The sequence below is a fragment of the Idiotropiscis lumnitzeri genome, chromosome 4, assembly GCF_059441095.1.
Source record: "Idiotropiscis lumnitzeri isolate Australia: NSW breed Sydney's pygmy pipehorse chromosome 4, RoL_Ilum_1.0, whole genome shotgun sequence".
NCBI classification, from domain to species: Eukaryota; Metazoa; Chordata; class Actinopteri; order Syngnathiformes; family Syngnathidae; genus Idiotropiscis; species Idiotropiscis lumnitzeri.
In genome coordinates this window covers 6,132,501-6,153,390 of record NC_142394.1, presented here as the reverse complement: position 1 = coordinate 6,153,390, position 20,890 = coordinate 6,132,501, and the positions used below count along the sequence as shown (strand labels likewise).

The window sequence follows — 20,890 nt, the reverse complement described above, 5'->3', positions numbered from 1 at the left end:
AAGTTTCCCCTGGTGGAAAACCTAGAGGAGATAAAATCTACAAATTGGGATGTACTGTATCTCTGTTTTCAAGATTCATTTTATGCAATATTGGTTTCAAAATACATGAAATAGGTAGTGATAATTATGTGAAATTGATGCCTATAAAATAAATTTCAGCGAAACCTAAAACAGACATTTTCAAAGTGAGAGAGTTCGCCATCTAGTGAGCTAGTAGGATACTTTTTGTTGCCAATGCACAACTAAATTCTGCAGTGGTACTTCGGTATAAAAAAGAATCATATAATAATATTGTGTATTAATTAGGGGATTAGCATTTAGGTGTTGATAATCTGCTACGCCTGCCTGGAGAGGGTTAACCAAGTGGGCTGAATTATGTATTTGTTATTTTAGAAGGGTTGCAAAAACTGTACATTGTGAATGAATTAAACAAATCCAGAGAATTGCAATCTGTGATTAACAAAGATACTAAAAACCACATACAATAAGGTGTATGCCATAGCTGCACTAAATTAACAGCATTGGGGATGACCAAACTCCTTTTAGTGTTTTAGTCATGGTATAAATGACCAAAACATAATAAGTAGAAATTATTTAACCGTAATGACAGTTTAAATTTTAAAGTATACTTATGGTACCCTTTAAGTTTCCAAGTAACTGTTTTACAAAAAAAGGTAAAGTGATTGATCAATTCAAATTTTAGTTTTTTTGTTTTTTAGTGAGTATTGTCAGACAAGCTTGGTGAGATGGCTCAAATGTGGAGAGAAAAAGGTCAATTCAGTTTGAAATTCAACATTAATGTTCAAAATGTCGGCGGTTAGAATGGTGAGAATGTCTGCCTGACAGTTCTGACGTTTGGGTTTACAATATCATCTTCTTCCTGTGCGGAGTTTGCATGTTCTCTTTGAGGGATTTTTTTCTGTGTACTCTGCTGGACGTTGCGCGTTTACTGAACTCAAATTGAAAGAGTAAGAATTAAAGAATTCATATGGACAGTCTATTGACGACAGGGAGTAGACACCAGTAGAAACTGACACAAAATAAAATCACATTCAAGACCTCTCCGATAGTCAAGATTGGGCATTATTATCATTATCTCATTCTATGGTACCTGGCACGGACACCACAAATTTAGAATGGTTCGTGTTGTTAGAATATGGAGCAATCCATAGCCTGCAGACTTTCAGCAAATAGTACCACCACATGGTCAAATATAATCATTTGGTCATGATGAAAGTTTCGGAAAGCACTGTGACAGCGCCATCTACTGGTAGAACATGGATACATTGTATGATACTTTCAATACAACAATTTTGTTTTTTTTTTAATTTGTCGTCTTTCGGATAAACATACACATGGACAAAATTGTTGGTACCGCACTGCTAAAAACGAATAATAATAATAATAATAATAATAATAATTAAAATAATAATAATAATAATAATATTAATAATAATAATAAATGAAAATTTTCTGAAAATAAAATTAAACAAAGAAAATTAAAAATTGCTTTTGAATTGAGGCTCAAGAGCAAAAAAGAAAATCAACTCATGCTATAGACCTAATTTAATATTTTGTTGCGCAACCTTTTCAGGTAATTACTGCAATCAAACCATTTTTATAAGTTTCAGTGAGTTTTTTTTTTTTGCATGTCTGAGCAGGTGTTATGGCACACGCCTCATGCGTAAGCTGCCCCAGTTGTCCCAGGTTTGAAGATGCTTCTTCTGTATAAATGTTTGATAGGATTTAGATCAGGACTCATAAAAGGATACTTCAAAATAGTGCAACGTTCCATTCTTGGGTGTTTTTTGCTGCGTTTTTCATCATTATGACTGAGACAAAGCTTTCTGATACTAGGTAGCACATTTCTCTCTAGAATACCTTGTACAGATACCATTCACCATACAAGTCTCCTTGCGCCATGAGCTAATTAATTTCACTTTTATTTTTATTTTTTTTATTAGTAATTCAGTATATCTTCTTGTCTTGTGTTGTTTTCATTGCGGAGACGACTTTACAAGTGAATCAGCCTTTTGGGTGAATTACTAAATCTTGGGTATACTGTATTCAAGAATAAAGATTGTTGACATTTAATAAGCATCAGAGAAAAACACAGATTTTATCAAGAGATGACAACCACGAAAATGCATTTAACTAAGTATAAGCATCAAAGAAACACAGATTTTATCGATAGATGACAAGCACAACAATGCCTTTTACTAAGTATAGAAAAAAAGTCACCTGATAAGGCACCTGACACCACACCTGTTTATCAGACTGCAACTGCTCGGCAAAGTTGCATCAGACAGGCCACACCACTTGAGGCCCAACTTTATGTAATATACAGTTTACCAAAATTTGAACCGCATTTGGAATTATGATCATTTAAAAGGGTTTACAAGATTAATTCTAAACAATGCAGCTTTGTTTTTGCCACTGCACTGCTGTGGTAGATTCTAATACACAACAGTTTACTTGCATCTGACAGCAACAGCTTTGATAACACACATCTACAGTGTTTACTTGAGGAAGGAAAAGTGGCATGTGTGTCAATTCAAACAATCTTGTGAGTGTCAAGCGGCATTTCCTACACGTTAAAAACAACACAATTTTCCCAAGACACTGTAGAATGTTTCCATCACTTTACATTTACATTTTTCACATTCATATGATGTAAACCTGGCATTGCAGAGGGAGAAATTGACTCGCTGGGGTACGTGCAAGACATTGGTACGTGTTGAGTGCGTTTATATAGGTAAATTGCAAGATCTCCCCTTGCAGATGATGTAGTCAGTCACGCATTGTGACATGCGCAATTGGAGAACACCACCCCCTGTCTCTTTGTGCCCGATAAAAAATCATTTAAATTACATAATCGGTTCCAATATTAAACTTAAATTGTAACAGTATTAATGCTCATACAAGTGTATTAGGTTAACACAAAGTGTGTTCAAATGTCATGTCATAATCCACAGCGCTTATCCTGTACAGGGTCGCAGGAGGGTGCTGGAGCCTATCCCAGCTGACTACCGGCGAAAGGTACACTACACCCTGAACTGGTCGCCAGCCAGTCACAGGGCAGACATAGACACCGTCACTGAGTGGGAACTGAACCCACGCTGCCCGCACACAACTCAGGCGAGTGTACCACAACACCGTCAGTGAACCTGCATGTTAAAATAAGTCCCTTAAATCTGACAACATCTCATTTAACGGTCACACAAGACTAAAAATAAGTTAACTATTGTAAAACCTTAACGTTGATAATGGTCAGCCCACCAATTGCTAAGTTTGCCCATATCTGCTTGGCGCCCCTGACTGGGGGCAACTCCAGGAAGAGAGTCCAAAACCTCTCAAGGGGTCTGGTAAGCAGTGTATCGAAGCAAGTTCTATCAAGTTTGGACCCTCTGGACGGAGCACACCTGCTCAGGATCCTTTTCTGCTAGAGAGACGACGTTCCACATTTCTCAAACCAGCTTCTGTAGTCGTGGATCTGACTGCTAAGGTCCCTGCCTGACACCCATGGCCCTTCCAATTCCTCTTCGATGCTGAAATGAATTAATACAGCCATTTAGTGCACGATATTGGCCCAATAATTTGAGATTGAAAGTATGAATTTCGAGAGCAGTTTGAAATCCTTGCAAATCTAGTGCTGGTGCTTGTGTTGTGACCATGTGGCTTTGTTGGGTCTTTTTTTTTTTTTTGTCAACGCTTAAACAATTAACTGCAGATGCACAAGTTCACGTGAGGGATGACAACTGAGACAGGTCAGACTTGTTCTCCACCAATCATTACATTGTACGCAGCTGACATCAGCTGACGCGATCCTAACAATGAGTGTCAGTGTTCCGGGCTGAACTAAACAAGCCAGTTTTATAATTCCGTGATATGGGATGACTGGAGCTTTGAGGGTTTGATGCTGGTTGGGTTTTTTTTTTTTTTAAACATTTCTGAATGCAGAGGCTTCTTGTTTAATAAGTGTATATTTTGAAGAAAATAAAGAGAAAATGAATTTCATGGAGATCTGCAATGGATGTTGTTAAATATTGGTAATCTGGCAATTTATGAATCTCACCATTGATTCCTTTGTTAATGTTTAAAAAAAAAATGTCCATTCAATGCTTTGTGAATGAAATGACACGGATAAATGAAAATATTCAAAGGCACTTCAAATTAGGCTTTCAAAAATATAAAACCGGTCAAGTTCATTTATTCAATAAGAGTGAGAGACATCTTTATGAGTTTACAGGTCCACGCCAGATGAGGGATGAGATTTTTAACAACAAAGCAAAATCTTTATGCAAGCCTTGATGAACATATTTCATGGCACAGTTTATCTTCTGGAAGCTTCAGCTGTGTCTTGTTTTTTTTTCATTCCAGACATTGCTGCATAAATCGCTTGTTGTTTGTGTAGGCGTGAGTCTTTTTACCCTGCCGTTTGTCAGTGAAAAGCACTGTGCTCCAACTTGTAAGAAAAGTGATACATAAATAATACTTTATTGTCTGATGAAGATTTACATCACAATCTGAATCATCTTTTTTGACCAAGAATGAAAAACACACACAAGTCTCTGACAGTATGTCTCCACCAGTGTTAGAGGAACGGGCAACTCCGATTAACAAAGACATGACATATCAGTGTTGCAGGGTCGCCAATAACGAACGAAAATGACAAAAACAAAGACAATACAAGAGTGTGCAACATCAAGGCAACCACGCGTGTCCGCGCCATCGTGGTATCCCGATACATAAAAGCAATATTATAATTCTAATCGTATCAGACCACTATATCACAGTCATGGTGCTTATTTGTACGTGTCCTTGTATTTTGTCATTTTTCCCTCTTAATTCGCTGTGAAAAACAACTTTTCACTTCATCTTTGGTGAGAGCTGATGATGTCAAAAGGAGGAACATTTTCACAGTCAATGACTCAGCAGTTGGTGCTTTCCATAATGTGCAATTTCCACTTACAGACCTCATGATTGTGCCGTTAGAAATGTTAGCAAGGGAATAATTTCCTCACGACATGTTTTTTGAAGCCACATCCATGGCTGAAAGGTGCCATGTTGCAAAAGAGACGCTGACAATGGTGGAGTGGCCTTAAAGACAATTTAGTATGAGAACATTTTCATAATTATCTCAGATAGTTAAACAAAAACACACCACAAATAATTAATTAACATATTTTTGAGCCTGACTGGTGTTACTCAACCGTGAGTCAGGCGAGGCTCACATAACGAGTTTGAACCTGCTGCCGTCTTGTGTGGAGGCAGATTGTAAAATAGAAGATGTCACGTGAAAAAAAAAGGTTCAACAGCTGTACAAACACATCTTAATGATGTTGTCAGATCATTGTTTAAAGAAAAACATTCATTTTAAATTGGATGTTATTCCAAGTTTTTATACAGGAAAAAACAAAAATGTAACTAGACCTTTCTAAGGGTGCAAATCAAGATATTGAATAGTGGGTGTTCATTCTATTTCGGTTAAGCCAGTATGCCAAAACTTTTTTAATAGTAAATGCAAAATAACTCACCTGTAATTACACTTTTAACACTACATACACACACACATGCACACACTTTTTATGAGGACAGGCAAGATTGGCATGTATCTGGAATTGGAGCAAAAGATGCAGAGGACAGGAAGAGGATGATTTTCTGTGGCAACCTCTAAATACAGTTAAGCCGATTGACGATGAAGAAAATCTGTCAATGTGTCACTATCACATTTGTAATCTTATATCTTATTAATTTTAGTTTGAAAAAGCCTTCACTTGTTATGCTGAACTAGTTCATTCACCGATACAAAATAGTATATTCCGTTGGTGACAAACTGAAACCTCCTCTGTCAAAATTTGGTAAATGTCATATTTTTCCACATATCTATACAAGTGCTGACCACTTGTGTCGATGTGCTATCTTTACAAATTATTGACCAAGTGTTATTGACTGAGTGTTGAAAGTGGCTTTCTCTTTTTTAAGGTTGAATAAATGTGTTGTTTTGGGAGTCTCCTGAAAAGTAATTATTTTGGAGGTACAAGGATTTAGCTCTCGGCCAGCGACACTCACAACACAAAGCATGTACTTTGTAACTTATAGTTAGTCAGGCGAGTGTATCATGACATCATCAGCGACTATCGACTGGAAGGGATTCCATCCATCCATTATCTGTTCCGCAAGGGTTACAGGGGTGCTGGAGCCTATCCCAGCTATCTTCGGGCAGTAGGCGGGGTACACCCTGAACTGGTTGCATGCCAATAGCAGGACACACAAAGACAAACAACCATCCACAGTCACACGCACACCTAGTGGCAATTTATAGTGTTCAATTAACTTACCATGCATGTTTTTGGACTGTGGGACAAAACCGTGAAAAGCCACACAAGGCACAGGGAGAACATGCAATCTCCACCCAGGAATTGAACCCACGGCCTCTGCACTGTGAGGCCATCGTGCTAACCAAAATATTATTGCTAAAATAGCACAGATCTTTTAAGTGGCACTAAAATGTATTTTTCCCTCTTGATGACCAACTTCCATATCAGCTACAGCAGCTAAATTATATTTTAAATGAGATCATCATATCCCAGAAAATTAGGATTAAAAATCTATTTTGATTGTATTTATTTGTCGGGTTTCTCCAGTGCTGAAATGTCTGCAACATGGTTGCCAGATATACAGCAAACTAGATATATAAAGTAAAATATCTCCTAAAACGTGTACTGTTGATGATTTTGTGGAAAGGATAAATGAAATGACAAAATATGTGGTCCATTTTTCAAAAATGTTGGCCAATGAACTGACTTCCAATTATGGAAAGAAACATGTTCTCAAATGTCTTTGACTTTTGTTGCATCTTCACTCAGGGTGACCACTAAGTTTGTCCGCAATTTGTTTTACTGCATAACTGAGCGGTTAGCAAAATTTGTACTCACACGGTAATTGTGTGTTTCAAGTTCCCCGTTGCTGAACTAGCTCCATGCCACTTAGTGTTGCTTGGTGGTTGTAATGTGCGGACAAGTTGCATGAGGCACTTGGAGAACTTTCTGGAGCTCTAAGCCCCGCCCCCACACGCGACCTCAGCTGATGCAACCGACTCCTCCGCTATAAAAGCCGTCGGAGAACTTCCGCGGATCTCTTCGCTCGCCGCTCATTCAATTAATGGAGAAGAAAGAAAGTAAACGTCCGGACGAGCTACCGGAGTTGTACAAACAGGAATCACGATGGTCTATACCGCGGCTCTTTTCTTTGGGAAAAAAGCGTCCGTCTTGGGAGAGGAAGAAAGCGTCATGGACATGATAGGAACGTACTTTTTCAGGCTTGCATCACTGCGTCAAGAAGGAGAAGGCGGTTCGCTCCGACGGGGAAGCGAAGGCAGCTGCGACGAGACCAACAGCACTTTAGACTGTAAGTATACACATTAGTTACGTACAATAAATAACTCTCTCGCCACCTCTACCTTAAGTTTTACTTGAGGAGGTGGGGGGGGTTCGAACTCGTTTACGCAGCGAAAGGAGAACTAACCGAACTCTTTCTGATTGCAAGTGACGCGGTCATTGAATCAGCTTATGTCATGCTGAGTAGTTCAGTTTTTCTCTTACGTTGACTATTTATTCCTGACTACATATTCCAATTGATTTTTTTTTTTTTAATTATTCTTTAGTTTTTGTTCTCACTCTCTTGCTGCCGACTATCGTATGACGTCATTCCCAGGAAGAAAAAGACTACTGAAAAAGACCAGCTTTCTCCAAACAAGATGCAACGCATGCTTTCTTCAACATGTTTATTTGTCACTCCCCGTTGAGGTTAACTGTAAAACAGACCCATAAAACAATTAAACGTTTTATATTTTAACCAAAACAAAAATCCACTGTTCTAACCATAACATAACGTTTAATCCCTTGGATGAGCTAACAGAAATTAGCATGGATATTAATTGTAATTACAAGATTTTTGCAGCTGTTATCATATAGAGTAGCATCACACGTAGCAAAAAATAATTCAACGTTATATATTTAAATGCCACAATGTTAAACCAAACCATACATTCCAATATAACTGATAGGGATTTATTCACTCTGCTAAGTTGGGTGCCATCTCTGTTTTCTCAATCACATATTACCGACAATAGAGCTAAATGGCATGTTGCAACACAACATGATACTACATTGACGGCACAAAAATATAAATTGGGACTTTTCTGCATACTACAAAAGAATACAAAAAAAATGCACACTTTCAAATCTTCACTATTTCATGGCTTTACTGTATTCTTATTATTATTTTCCAACATTGTAAGTAAATATTTCTGCTGTCCTTCACAGCTCCTAACATGGATGCTGGTTTGGAGTACGAGGAGCGACTCCTTCAACAAGATTTGACGCGCCACATCGAGCGCTGCCTGACCGAGGCCAAGGCTTCCGTGCTCCAGTGCAAGGTGCTGCTTCTGCCCCGCCAGATGACCGCCAGGGTCGGTCGTGACGTGCTTCGCTCCTCCATGGATGAGCCGTGCGGGCTGCGGGGCGCCTCCATCAAGGTCTACGTGGAGACCAATAATGGTCTCAAGTCCCTGGGCTGCGTTTTCCCCGACACGAGTGTCACGCCGACATTTGAGCTGTCGGTCATGTTTAAAGCGGACGTGAATGATGGCTGGCCACCACTCAAGCACATCTTTAAAAGCAGTAAAGTGTTAAAGCTGAGGCCAGAGTACAAGCTGGTAAAGAGGAAGCTCTACTCTTCTGCCAGCCCTGTCATCCACGAGTTCAACTAAAACACGGGACACCAGCTCACCCCCAAGGACCACATGAGTCGCCAATGTTAAAGCTCAGGTTTTACAAATCAACAGGTTCTGAAGTGAATCTGGCATTCTGTTCTAATTATTTATTGGTATAAGCAGTGAAATATTTGAACTTGTTGGAGCAAGCGGTCAAACTGTTAATTGTTGAGTGTCTGCTAACTTGACCACTAATTTGCACTGATTGTTGAAAATTCTTAGTGTACACTGGATAAATCTCCTCTGGAAGGGGCGGGTCTCATTCCTAAAATGTGCTACCTTTGTATTTATGTTAAATAAAATATATTTTGTTGACATATATTTTTCTCGTTTATTTTGGAAAACATTGCCACATTTTTAAGCGTGCAATTCATCCCCTCTATATATGAAGTCACAATGGAATCTGTAACATGCTGGTCAACGTCCAATTTGTTCAGATTATGAAGCAGAGGAAACAGATGCATCACTTCTCTTCATTCAGGTGACAGGCGGACGGAAGACCTGTAGCAGCTGCCCGGGCACAAAAAGGCAGGATACACTGGCTACTGTCCAACCAAACGCAGGGCAAATAAACAACCTTTCACACTCACCCTGGATAAATTGGATAGAAAACGAATTAAAAAAAAAAAAAGTTTGGGTGTTGCCGAAGAAATAAAAAGAATACAATGATTTGCAAATTATGTTCAATTGTATTTAACGTTCATACTGATTAACTTGTTTTCATCAAATAATCATTAACTTGGAATTTTATGGCTGCAAGATGTTCCAATAAGCTGTGGCAGGGTCATGTTGCCCACTGAGTTCCATCACATTTTCTTTTAACTCCATAAAACAAAAGGTTCAGAAACTGAGGGCACCAACAGTTGAAGCTTTGTTGGTGAATTTCTTTCCCAATCTTGCTTGATGTGCAGCTTCAGATGATCAACAGTCCGGGATCTCCGTTGTCATATTTATAATGCGCCACACATTTTCAATGGGGGACAGGTCTGGACTTTTACTTACTTACTACTTACAACTTCAAAGCCATGCTGTTGTAACACGTGTAGAACGTGGCTTGGCATTGTCTTGCTGAAATAAGCGGGAGTCCAAGAAAAAATATGTTGCTTGGATGGCAGCACATGTATCCAAAACATATTTACCTTTCAGCATTAATGGTGCCTTCACAAATGTGTAACTTACCCATTGTCATTGGCACTCACAACCTCCATATTATCACAAATGCTAGCTTTTGAACTTTGCGTCCTATAACAATTCAGATGGCTCGATTCCTCTTTGACACAAAGTCCAAAATTTCCAAAAACAATTTGAAATGTGGACTTGTCAGACCACAGAGCACTGTTCCACTTTGCATCATTCCATCTTAGATGAGCCCCGTCAAACTGAAGCCGGCATTATTTAGGGGTGTTATTCGCATAAGCAGTATTCCATAATTGGCTTTAGCTTTGCTCAGTAGTTTGAAGTTGCACATACAAATGTAGCACCAAACGGTATTTACTGACAATTTTCTGAGTCCCTATGTTGATATCCTTTACATATCGATGTTGGTTTTGATGCATGTTTCGCCTGAGGGATCGAAGCCACTCAATGTTGGTTTTCAGCCTTGCCACTTATATTGAGTGATTTTCAGGAGATTCAATCCATTTTTCAAGACGGAATAAAAAACAAAAAACAAATCTACTGTGATCTTTATTTTATCAAATGTACATTAATTAGGACAGTATCATAGTTTAAAACAAATCTTTTATTTAACAAATGTACAACAAAACATATGATACATGTATCTGCTACCCAAACACAAACTCTAAATGGTCCAAGACGTGGGCACAAAACTTTTTTTTTTTTTAACTTTCATCATCTAGAACACATTACACAAGCTGTCTCGGATCACGCCACAAATTCTGGCAACATCTTAAGAGATAACTGGATAACATCAATACTAGTCCAGAAAACTGACCACACAATTTGACTTTGCGTTCGACCACACCTCCAGCCTCCATCAAGGTCTGACTTATGTCTTGATTTTGTCCAGGAAGGCTTCTGTGAGCTCTATTCACTGTCTTTACGCACACCCTTTTACATTGAAAAAAAGTCTTGCATCATCACAGCTCGGACTGAACCATTATTCTAAATTTAAATTGATTATAATGTAGCCAAATACATTTTAAATTTGGAGACAAAAAAATTGCATTAATTTTAGTCAGCTTTTACTTATGATAGGTATGTATATTTTATTTCTATCGTGTCAAGATTCATTGCTTAAAACGCACAGTCATACATATTGTTTTTGTGAAACGTAAAAAGTTGAAGTGATAAGACCACAGATTGGTTTGCATTATTGTTGTCGTCTGATTTACGCCTTACTGATTATGTTTAGGGCACACTTGTTTGGTAGAATATAGTCAAGTTTTGCATTATTGTTGTCGTCTGATTTACGCCTTACTGATTATGTTTAGGGCACACTTGTTTGGTAGAATATAGTCAAGTTTTAGCAAACACTTAAAAGATTGCAAGTCAAAGTGCAACTCTAACTGCAGAAGACAAACTGGCTTTGATAGTTGTGGTGGCATTTTAGAATTAGACCATTTCTGTGTAATAAACTAATTAATGGAGATAAATGTATTGCTTGTGTTTCTTAAAAGCAACATATAGAGGACATTAGCCTTGAAAAAAATGATTGCATATTAAATTGCAATCACAGTATTGAGGAGGGAAAAATTGCAATTACCGAATTTTTCAAAATTGTTCAGCCCTAGTAAACAGCGGATGATGAATCAAGTCCCTTGTAGACAAACATCTCTTGGACCTGGACGACTCATCTGGAAACTGTGGTGGTGCATTCAGTGATACTGACAGAGAATGGGAGTCAGCAATTGAACCAAGTGCGAAAACTACATTGTCACTCAACAGTACTTAATGATTGTTATTTTCCATTTGTCACAATGGACAATTCCAATCAGCAACTCCAAATCCATGACTTATGAAAAATGCATTTAATATTACAATTACTGTTAAAATAATAGAGAACATGGAGATACGTTTTTTTTGCTTCAAAACAACATTCAAGTCAAAAGGTGGAAAACAAAAGCAAACTGATTTGAGAGTTTCTTTCCAATGTTTTTCCACAATCTCACGTGTATTTGAATGCACCACCAAATCAGATGTTTGAATATGGTCCCAGGTGCCAAATGCAGATGGGAAAAAAAATGTAACTCTATGGAAATACGTCAACACATCCGCACGTGCCGTAAGCTCATCTCTAGAAAAGAACGAATGCACTAGCACAGGTGCTAATACACGATAGGCCCACACACTGAACATCTTTCTCTACTTAACAACTAGACCAAAGCAATTCATTTCCAGACTCTTTGCCTCTGTGGATTTTACTCAGGTCTATTTCTTCATTTTCAGGTCAGCCTCCATGGCACTACGGCGACCCCTGGTGCCGCCATCCTGTAGTGGAGAAAGAGGGGAGGAGCAAGAAGCAAACGGAAGAGGGTGGGTTGGGGGGCAAAAAAAAAACAATTAGCATTTAGGCTGAGGAAGTCCAAGATCAACTGGACAGTGAGCGGATGTAACAGACACACACATTACGTAGAAGGTCCACCTTTGAGGGTAATGATGTGTGAGGGGGTTCCTTCTCAGATGGAGAACAGAAATAAATGATCAACTGAAAATCCAACTCAAAGGAAGGAAAGAAGTAAATCATGCAGACAGAAAAAACTGAAATGAAAGAGGCATGTGTCAGTGCGCTGGGACTGACTAATAGTTGAACGGAGCAATTGGACACACAAGTGGGTGTTCAAAGATGGAAGTCTCAGGTTTCAGGGGACTAAGAACACAATAAATAAATAAAACGTTATTTGTTGGCCAGGCACTAGTGATGGAGGAAATGAAGCTTCAAATTTGTTTCATGAACCATTTTTGGACTCCTCTAGAAGACACTCTCTGTTCAACATTGGTCTGAAACACTTACTTGCCACTTCTTAAAGCCCTCTCTTTCAGCAACAGTGTCATCAAGAGGAGTTAATAAAAAATCATCGGTTCATGAGGCAAATTTGAAGCTTTACTTTCCCCGTCATTACCAGATATTGATTTAGTGCCGTTATAAATGACTGCGGTAAAAATACAGAGACCTATAAAATTTAATACATATTTAAAAAAAAAAAATGCCGACAAAATCCACAAAAGCCACCTCTGCTAAAATCAGCAACATCCGTCGTTACACAGATTAAGCAGTTCTATCTCTGAAATGAACTTACCAAAACAATATGATTACTATTTGGTTCAGTTTTTAATGTTTTCTGGAGAAAAAAAAAATTTTGGGGCCGTAATTTTTTTGGGGGAGGGAAGAAATCAACTGTGGTTGTTTATCCTGCTTGCTAATGTGCTTGTTGGTGAAGGACAAAAATAACTCGGTGCATATTATCGTTGCATCAAGCTGTTTCGTGCACTCCCCTCCTGAATTATATTCTGCTTTTAAAGGGACCATATGAATTTTGAATACGTCTGCGGCACTTCCACCTGACAGTTCTGAGGCTGGGGGATCAACACCAGACTTAACTGTGTGGAGTTTGCAAGTTCTCTCTGCAAGCTTGAGTTTATGTGGTCTTTTTCAGACACTCCTCAAAGTTGTCTTTAGGGCATACCACCTCACGCTCAAATTCAATCACATACAGATGGATAGACGGTTCAAAGTGAATAGAGTTCTGGAGTTATTCTGTAACAGGAGAATATATTGCTTTGTTTAAAGATTCGTTAACTTCACAAAAAGTAGCCAACACGTATACGGAATTATTTAGCCAACTGTTAGTAACTTCATTGTTAAAAGACTTCCATTACAAATGTCTCTGAGTTGGTTGAAGGCTAGAGCAACTGTTCCATGTCTTCTGCAACAGATGCAGTTTGCTAAATGCAATCAAACGTGAGCGCTCTAGTAAAGTGACGTCAACAGCTCTCTGAAGCACATTTCCGTGCCCAGATTTTCGACAGGTTTTGCAAGTTAGAAAACACTTATCAGTCAATAATTGCATTTATCAGCTAGCACAGCAGTAACGAACGTTTATCTTATTTAACTAAACTGAACTATGTGTAGACCCCACAAAGCAAACACTGATAAGCAGTGGGGACATTTGAGTTGCAAAAAAAAGCAGTACTGGTCAAAAGGTGACCAAGTTGGCCTTCTCGTGTCAGATAGCATTTCAAATTTATGTGGTGCTCAGGCTGAGCTAAACTCTTGTGCAGTCCCAATACTCTGCTACGACAACAATTTCAGTTAATTATGGAGGAAAAAATATCAAATGCTTTGCATGGAAGTGATAATTTACTGTTTAGGAGTTAAGTTGAATTATTTTTTTTCCTGATACAAAAATAATGTTGCAGGTGCAAGATTTAACTGACAACCAATTGATTATCAAAGTAATCAATCATTTAAAGAAGGTCTCAAAATCATTAATTGATTATCAAAGTAATCAATAATTACTTTGGTCATCGGTTAATGGTTTTGAGACATCGTTTCACCTAAAATTGTCCAAGTGCTTGGAATTTCTGCCTCTGAAAATAAATATTCTTAGATTTTCGAAGTCCCCCATGAAAGCTGAATGATAAATGTAAACAACTGATTTTACTTTGGAATTAAATTGACTTTTTTCCCCATTTTTTGACAGGTTGCATACCAAAGCAGTAACTGCATCATAATTCGTTTGTGCATTTACAGCATTGTCAATGTGAAATAATGCCTTGTTTTTGGATAAGGGGATGGAAAGTGTGTTTTTTTTAAATCAATAATCACCAAAATAATCAAATTTCTTTCAATTATTAAAATAATGTTTGGTTGTGGGTCCAAAGAATGTAAAATCAATTTAAAATTAAATAATCTATTTATGATATAAAAATGATTTGCTATCACTTGTAAAAAAAAAAAAAAACCCCAACAAAAAAAAAAATTTAATTTCCCTCTTTTACTTCAGGAACAGGACATTTCAAATCAAGAGAGCAGATTAACAATTAACAAATATAAATTGATGATAGATTAGAGATAGATTACGGTAATGCACTTTACTTTGGAGTCAGCCAGTCCTCCCTCAAGCACCTCCAACTGGTCCAGAATGCTGCTGCTCCTATTTTTACTGGAGCTCGGAAGACTGATCACATAACCCCAATCTTGGCCTCTCTTCACTGGCTGCCGGTGCACTATAGAGTTCGCTTTAAGATACTTCTGTTTGTTATTATATATTTAAATGGCCTCGCCTCAGTATACCTCTCTGAGCTACTGCACCCCTACACACCTGCCCGCTGCCTCAGGTCTGCAGACCAAATGGTGCAGGAGGTGCTGACTAAGCACAGTCTCAGGGGGAAATTGCTCCTTTTCTGTTGCCGGTCCTTCTCTCTGGAATGACCTTCCATTGAATGTTAGGCTAGCCCCCTCTCTGCTTTAAAACTCGTGTGATGACACATTTTTATTCTTTAAGCGCAACATGAGACAGTTGCTGTTCTTCTGGTATTTACGGCATATGCGATTGTTTTTTTTTTATTTGTGTTCTAATTTCCTACTAATTTATTTTACATCAAATGTAAAGTGCTTTGTTACAGCTCCAGCTATTGTGAAATGCGCCACATAAATAAAGTTGTATTGTATCGTATTGAAATGCCGAGCCTTAGGCCAATTTTAAGTTAGATATGGTCTCTAAATAAATTGCATGTCAAAATATTAGTAGATTAATTTGATAATTGATTAGTTGTCAATCACGTGATAAATTGTAGCACCTTTTTTTTTATTTAAAAACTTTCAATAATAGTTAGCCTTGTATCGTTGTCCTTTCCCTGCTCTGAATTATTATAGCTTGTTGCCTTCTCAACTTAGTCGTGTTGATTTGTGCCGCCACAGAATGCTGCTGCCTATTCTTTTTGCCATTTACATTGACGCAATGGTATCCATTCATTTGTGTACATCACACCATTCATGTTAGCATGCATTCATATACAATTGACTCATACACGGCGGCTTTCATTCTGCTCAGTATCAATGTCTGCTGTAAACGTCGATTTCCGGATTCTTTGATTTAATTATTGTTTGCAGCGACGCTCCACTTTGCTGCTGTAAAACCAGAACTGGCCCTTTCATGACTATTGAAAGTAGAAGAAACATTGTTTTGTGTGTCTAAGAGTACTTATTGCTTAACTCATGTCACCCCCCAAAATGTTAATAGCTTGTATTTGTATGGCCCAATACACTTTGACCATGCCACGAATGTCAAACTGAAAAAGAGAAGACGAGTGAATTGATGAGGTGGTTGCGATGACAAAAAGCATGTGCGGACCGCAGCCTGCTTCTGGTGAGACCTGATCAATAACCTGCATACTTACAAAGAGAGAGAGAAGGAAAGCAGGAGAGGCCATTGGGACCATGTCCTGCAGAAGGACACACATTGGAGTAAGAAGGAGAAAACACACACACAGACACGTGTAAGAAAGCAAGCGGCATTGGAGTGTCCATCAAACGGGTAAGCAAGTTGAAAGACGAGCGCCCAAAGAAAAACCAACAAACAAAACTACACCAAAAAGCAATCATACATTATCAAGCAGGTACTTGTCAATCATCTTCCAGCAAGTTAAGTTTTGTTCTGATTGACACCGTCACAGACGTATTCATTTGACAATTTGCTCATCGCTGGTGCCTGGCTGAAACTCACTAGGTCAAAATTTGGCGCATTTTATTATTTTCACCCCACAAATCGATACTATTGGTCAGTCCACATGTGTGCGTATTTACAAATTATTGATCACCTTAAAGTGTTGCAAATGGCTTGCTCTCTGATGATGCAACGGCTTCGAGAGCCAATTAACCAATAATTCCCCTCAATCTAAATGGCCATTTCACTATTGAAGTAATATTATGACATGCACCATAAAACAACACACAACTCGATTACCTGCCGAACACAGTAATTCCCCCCAAAATTTACGATCCCCCATAATGCAAAAAACTGTCTTTGTCTCTTCACACACTTGAGGCAGTATGAAATTATTATTTTTTAACCATATCCATGGTAACAGTATTTATGACTGCTATGAACTAGCTGACTTAAGTACAATGAGCTGTTGCTGGACTGGAGATACTCTTTCAACACCCAAGTAGGCAAGGACAGGCTGGGATGTTCTGATCGTACTCGCTCACCTTCCTGATAGTGACCCATCACAAGTCTTGGAGGTGGACTTTATTGAACAGCACCAGGGGGCGTATCCATGAGTGGTATAAGATTTATATGCATTGTTACAACAGATAATCTATCAAACACAACTTTCCATACCCTCTGTGAAATGTTATTTTTCAAACGGATTTGTCAAAAAAACGAAAACATTAATTCACTAATAACTCTTTGAGGAAAATGACCACATTACAAGACATCTACTAGCCCACCCTAAGGCTAATATGAACAATGTTCAACCACATACACAAAGGTCATTGGACATTCATGTAAGAGCAGCAAAGTGACAAAACAGCTGAGTCAAGTGGCTGGCAGACACATACAAACACGCACACAGACAGACAGAGGAACATTTGTGAGGAGAAGTCAAGCCACATGCAGGAAAACATTTTGCCAAGAATAATTGCACCACAGCACTTAATAAAGAGCATTGAGCACACTGAGGCACTTAAAGGTTACCCGTGTGTGTCTAGAGTGTGTTCTTAAGCAATAAGCATATATCTTAATAACAATGTTAAATTCAACAGACATGGACAACAGATAGAGACTCACAAATAAATAGAATCACACATTGCTGTGTGACTAGTTTGGGAATAAAACTATTTTTCTTTTTCCATAATACACTCCTGATTGTAAACGGCAAATACTTAAGTGACTGTCAAATTGATCACAAAAGGTGACTGACAACCGTAGAAATAACAGTGGCGGTGACTCAGTGGAAGTTGAACAGCGTATTTCTATGCACGATGTTGTCAAGGCACATTCTCACCTAGAAGAAAAAGTGTTTAATTTATAACCTGAGGCAGTTGAGATCTGTATTTTGTTGAAAAATAAACACATTTAAGCAGCAGTGTTACACAGGTTCCTGACACTAATTCCATAATATGTAATCACTTCAGCCATGTTATGAGCCCTTAGGCATGCCAACTCAAGCAACAGTTCCAATAATATATAGATCAATGCTCAGAGTGAACAACAGTAACTTTGAGGGGGCTACGTTCCAGAACACCCCCACAATACGTGAAATCAGCGATATAGAAAATAAACCCTAGGCATGTTATCATCATATTTACGGCACTTCATTTCTTCTCAAGTTTGGTAAATGTGAAAGTGCTCCACAAGGTGACCAGTGTGCTATTCGTCTACAGACAGAATACAACCACAAATTATAGATGCTCTGATAGGATAAATCAGTCCATACGGGTAATTTATCGTGACAAGCGGGATTATCAACTTAAAACAGCGCCCCAAAATGTTGCCACAGGGCAAAAGTACAAATCACTAACACTTAAAAAAAAAAGGCGAAATACCAGGACCCAGAACTCCCACTGGCTGAGTTTTTACTTTAAGTCACAATAGAAACCTAATAAAAGGACTGTCAAAGCATACTTGTATGTATGCTTGCCATTTGGTTATTTATTCAATCTGATTCTTGGTAGACGTGAACAAACACACAATATGTCTGCGGAACCACCAGTATGTGATTATCGTCTCATTTAAGTTGCTCAACACACCTTCTCAGCTGGCTCGCCTGGTTTGCGATTTCCCTCCCTGCCACGGAGGCTCTTGGCAGAGATGGCACTCTCTGAGGTCTGCATAATGAGCTGTGTGGCCAGGAACTGCTGGACGTGCTCCAGGACATCACGCTGCATCTCCAGGGCCATGTGATAGACGTCGTGGTCTGACGAGTTGTACATGACAGCATTCTGGAACATCAGCATGATGTCCCGCTGGAATTCTGCTGTTGTTCGGATTACGCCGGATTCAATATTCTTCTTAATTGCAGACAGGTCCATTGGTCTGTGACAGGATGAGTTTTGACAAAGGAGAAGAAAGTTTCTTGACCATTTTTTTTAATCTTTTATGTAAAAAGACTGGCTGGACAATATAATAACAGCTGTACCCTGACTTATATGAGGTACATTTCGCATGTGAATATACAAAAAGAATGCATCGTATAAAAGAACGAATAAATCATAATAAACAAGAATGCAAAGAAATAGAAGTGTTTTATAAATTGTAATTATTGCGTACAGGGACAAAGCTGAGACATAGTTGTCATCTTGTCAAATGTTGGCTTAAAAGCAAAATTCTCATAATGCAAAAAACTCCCATGTTGAAGCAGTCAAGGTGTATATGTGAATATTTTGATAGCCCTGTCATTCAAGGTGAACACTGATCTCACCTGTGTACAATGCTGTGGTAACCGGGAGCGATGTCGTCTGACACTGGCTGCAAGAAGACACTAGCATACCTGAAAGAAACAAGTTAAACAAAGTTGAGTACCGGAGTTAAAACTGTGCAAAATGAATATGATTACGGTGGACAGCGGTGACTTGTTTTCTGGGTTGAGGCAAAGCTGCAGAGCACCTGTGGTTAGCCGCAGCTCTCCACACCAGCATAATGGCTTTCTTCCAAATTTTCTGGGCCTGCACAGCCTCTTGGTCCTCACCACATGTGGATCTAGTGTGAACAGAGAGTGTGGAATGGTACCCAAATGAGACAAGAATGTATGAAAATATGGCTGCGGAGACATGAGCAGGTGGACACTGACAGCTGGGAAGAAGAGGCAGGGCTGCTGGCCAGTGAATCGGCTGTGTAGCGTTGAGATGGCGGACCATAACCGTCTTCACTCTCGCTGGCGGCTCGCTCCACTTCTGACAAATATGGGCCCTCCCCCTCTCCGCACTCCTCTTTTAGTTCCATTCCTTCTTCAGGATCACACTCGCTCCCTGCTTCTTCCTCTTTCACCTCCTGATTTCAAGTATGATTTCAATTAGGACAATGGCAGCAGATTTAGATGAGCTATGAAAATGTATAATAGTTTTTGATTATTACCTTGGACTCTCTGCCAGATACAGAACTGTCCTCAGAATCTGTGGGCCCCAAAAAATATTGTTACTATTATTTTTAATCGGGCACCTCATGTTCAGTGTGTGAGTGAGGTCACCTAGGCATGGTAGGTTCGCCTCTGGCTGGTTCCACTCTTCCACTTCACTCTTCACGACAGCATTTGTGTCCACCTTCCCTACGTCGCCCTCTTCTGTGACGTCACCTCCAGCAGCGACATCTTCCAAGGTGCCACACAAAGCGGTGTCACTTTCAGTCACAGCTGGTTCAGAGTTTCCCTTGACCTGTTCCTCTGTACTTGTAGTTTCGGGTTGATTTTGGCCATCCGTGCCAACAGGGGTGGGGACAGCCCGGGCCGCCACATCGCAATCCTCCTCTATGTGCTCTGAGTCTTGGACAGTAGATGTTGGGTCTGACTCCTTCAGTTCCTGAGTTTCCCAGGGGCCTGGCAGAGTGTGTCCTTCTGAGACAGCCTCTTCACAAAGAGACAGTGCCGCTTCCACTGCTGCTGCGTCCAAAGCCTCCACTGAATCATCCACCTACGAAGCCAAATTTACACCAACCTTGTTTTTATAGGATTACTTAAGAAGAAATACAAATGAATGCACCCTCTATTGCTTTCCTCTTGAGAATAGTAGAGAACAAATGCAACCAGGTGAAGATGTGTGAAAACCTGCCGCAACGACGCGCCAAGCGGGAGCTTCCCAGCACAGACGCCCCTGCACTGCAGCTTCAGCAGTGGGGAAGCTCATACGGCTATACTGCCAATGTGCAAAAATGTTGAGTGTGCATATTGCTTGACGAAAAGTCAACACTATAGAAAATAAAGATATCAACTGTATTACAATGGCAACAGAGAGACAGCTCAACGCATCTGGAGTAAAACGGACAAGCGTTTGCTGCATTACTTTCGTCATGACACCTCAATCATCTGTCCATTTTTGTTTTTTTTAAGTTTGCATTGTATCAGATTAACTTTCAAGGGTGTACACTGCCTCTTTCCCCAAGTAAGATGAGACAGACTCCAGCTCACCCGTATCCCAAATAAGGACAAGCGCAA

The 20,890-nt window shown here is 39.3% G+C and overlaps 2 protein-coding genes across 3 annotated transcripts in view; one reads left to right on the top strand and one right to left on the bottom strand.

The window, feature by feature from the left end:
* Positions 1–7,124: 7,124 nt before the first annotated feature.
* Positions 7,125–9,093, top strand: LOC148337936 (DNA damage-inducible transcript 4-like protein). Its single transcript, XM_088294142.1, has 2 exons — positions 7,125–7,410; positions 8,328–9,093. Exons 1-2 carry the CDS (start codon positions 7,227–7,229, stop codon positions 8,771–8,773), a joined length of 630 nt encoding a protein of 209 aa, XP_088150268.1. The 5' UTR covers positions 7,125–7,226; the 3' UTR covers positions 8,774–9,093.
* A 2,092-nt stretch (positions 9,094–11,185) lies between these two features.
* brd8b (bromodomain containing 8b) overlaps positions 11,186–20,890 on the bottom strand; it is a 19,681-nt gene continuing 9,976 nt past the window's right edge. The window contains exons 12-19 of one of the 2 annotated variants that reach the window (XM_088294295.1): positions 19,931–20,369; positions 19,819–19,856; positions 19,535–19,734; positions 19,351–19,443; positions 19,166–19,234; positions 18,495–18,780; positions 16,139–16,183; positions 11,186–12,226 (exon numbers count right to left, since the gene is read on the bottom strand). In XM_088294295.1, the coding sequence (XP_088150421.1) occupies positions 12,167–12,226; positions 16,139–16,183; positions 18,495–18,780; positions 19,166–19,234; positions 19,351–19,443; positions 19,535–19,734; positions 19,819–19,856; positions 19,931–20,369 (1,230 nt within the window). In that variant the 3' untranslated portion in view covers positions 11,186–12,166. The remainder of the gene's footprint in view (positions 12,227–16,138; positions 16,184–18,494; positions 18,781–19,165; positions 19,235–19,350; positions 19,444–19,534; positions 19,735–19,818; positions 19,857–19,930; positions 20,370–20,890) is intronic. The other variant, XM_088294296.1, reaches the window with a different exon arrangement.

Bases quoted from the DNA above. Each gene is read 5' to 3' on its own strand.
- LOC148337936 (XM_088294142.1), top strand. From the start codon at position 7,227: ATGGTCTATACCGCGGCTCTTTTCTTTGGGAAAAAAGCGTCCGTCTTG. The intron at 7,411-8,327 runs GTAAGTATACAC...TGTCCTTCACAG, and splicing joins GACCAACAGCACTTTAGACT to CTCCTAACATGGATGCTGGT.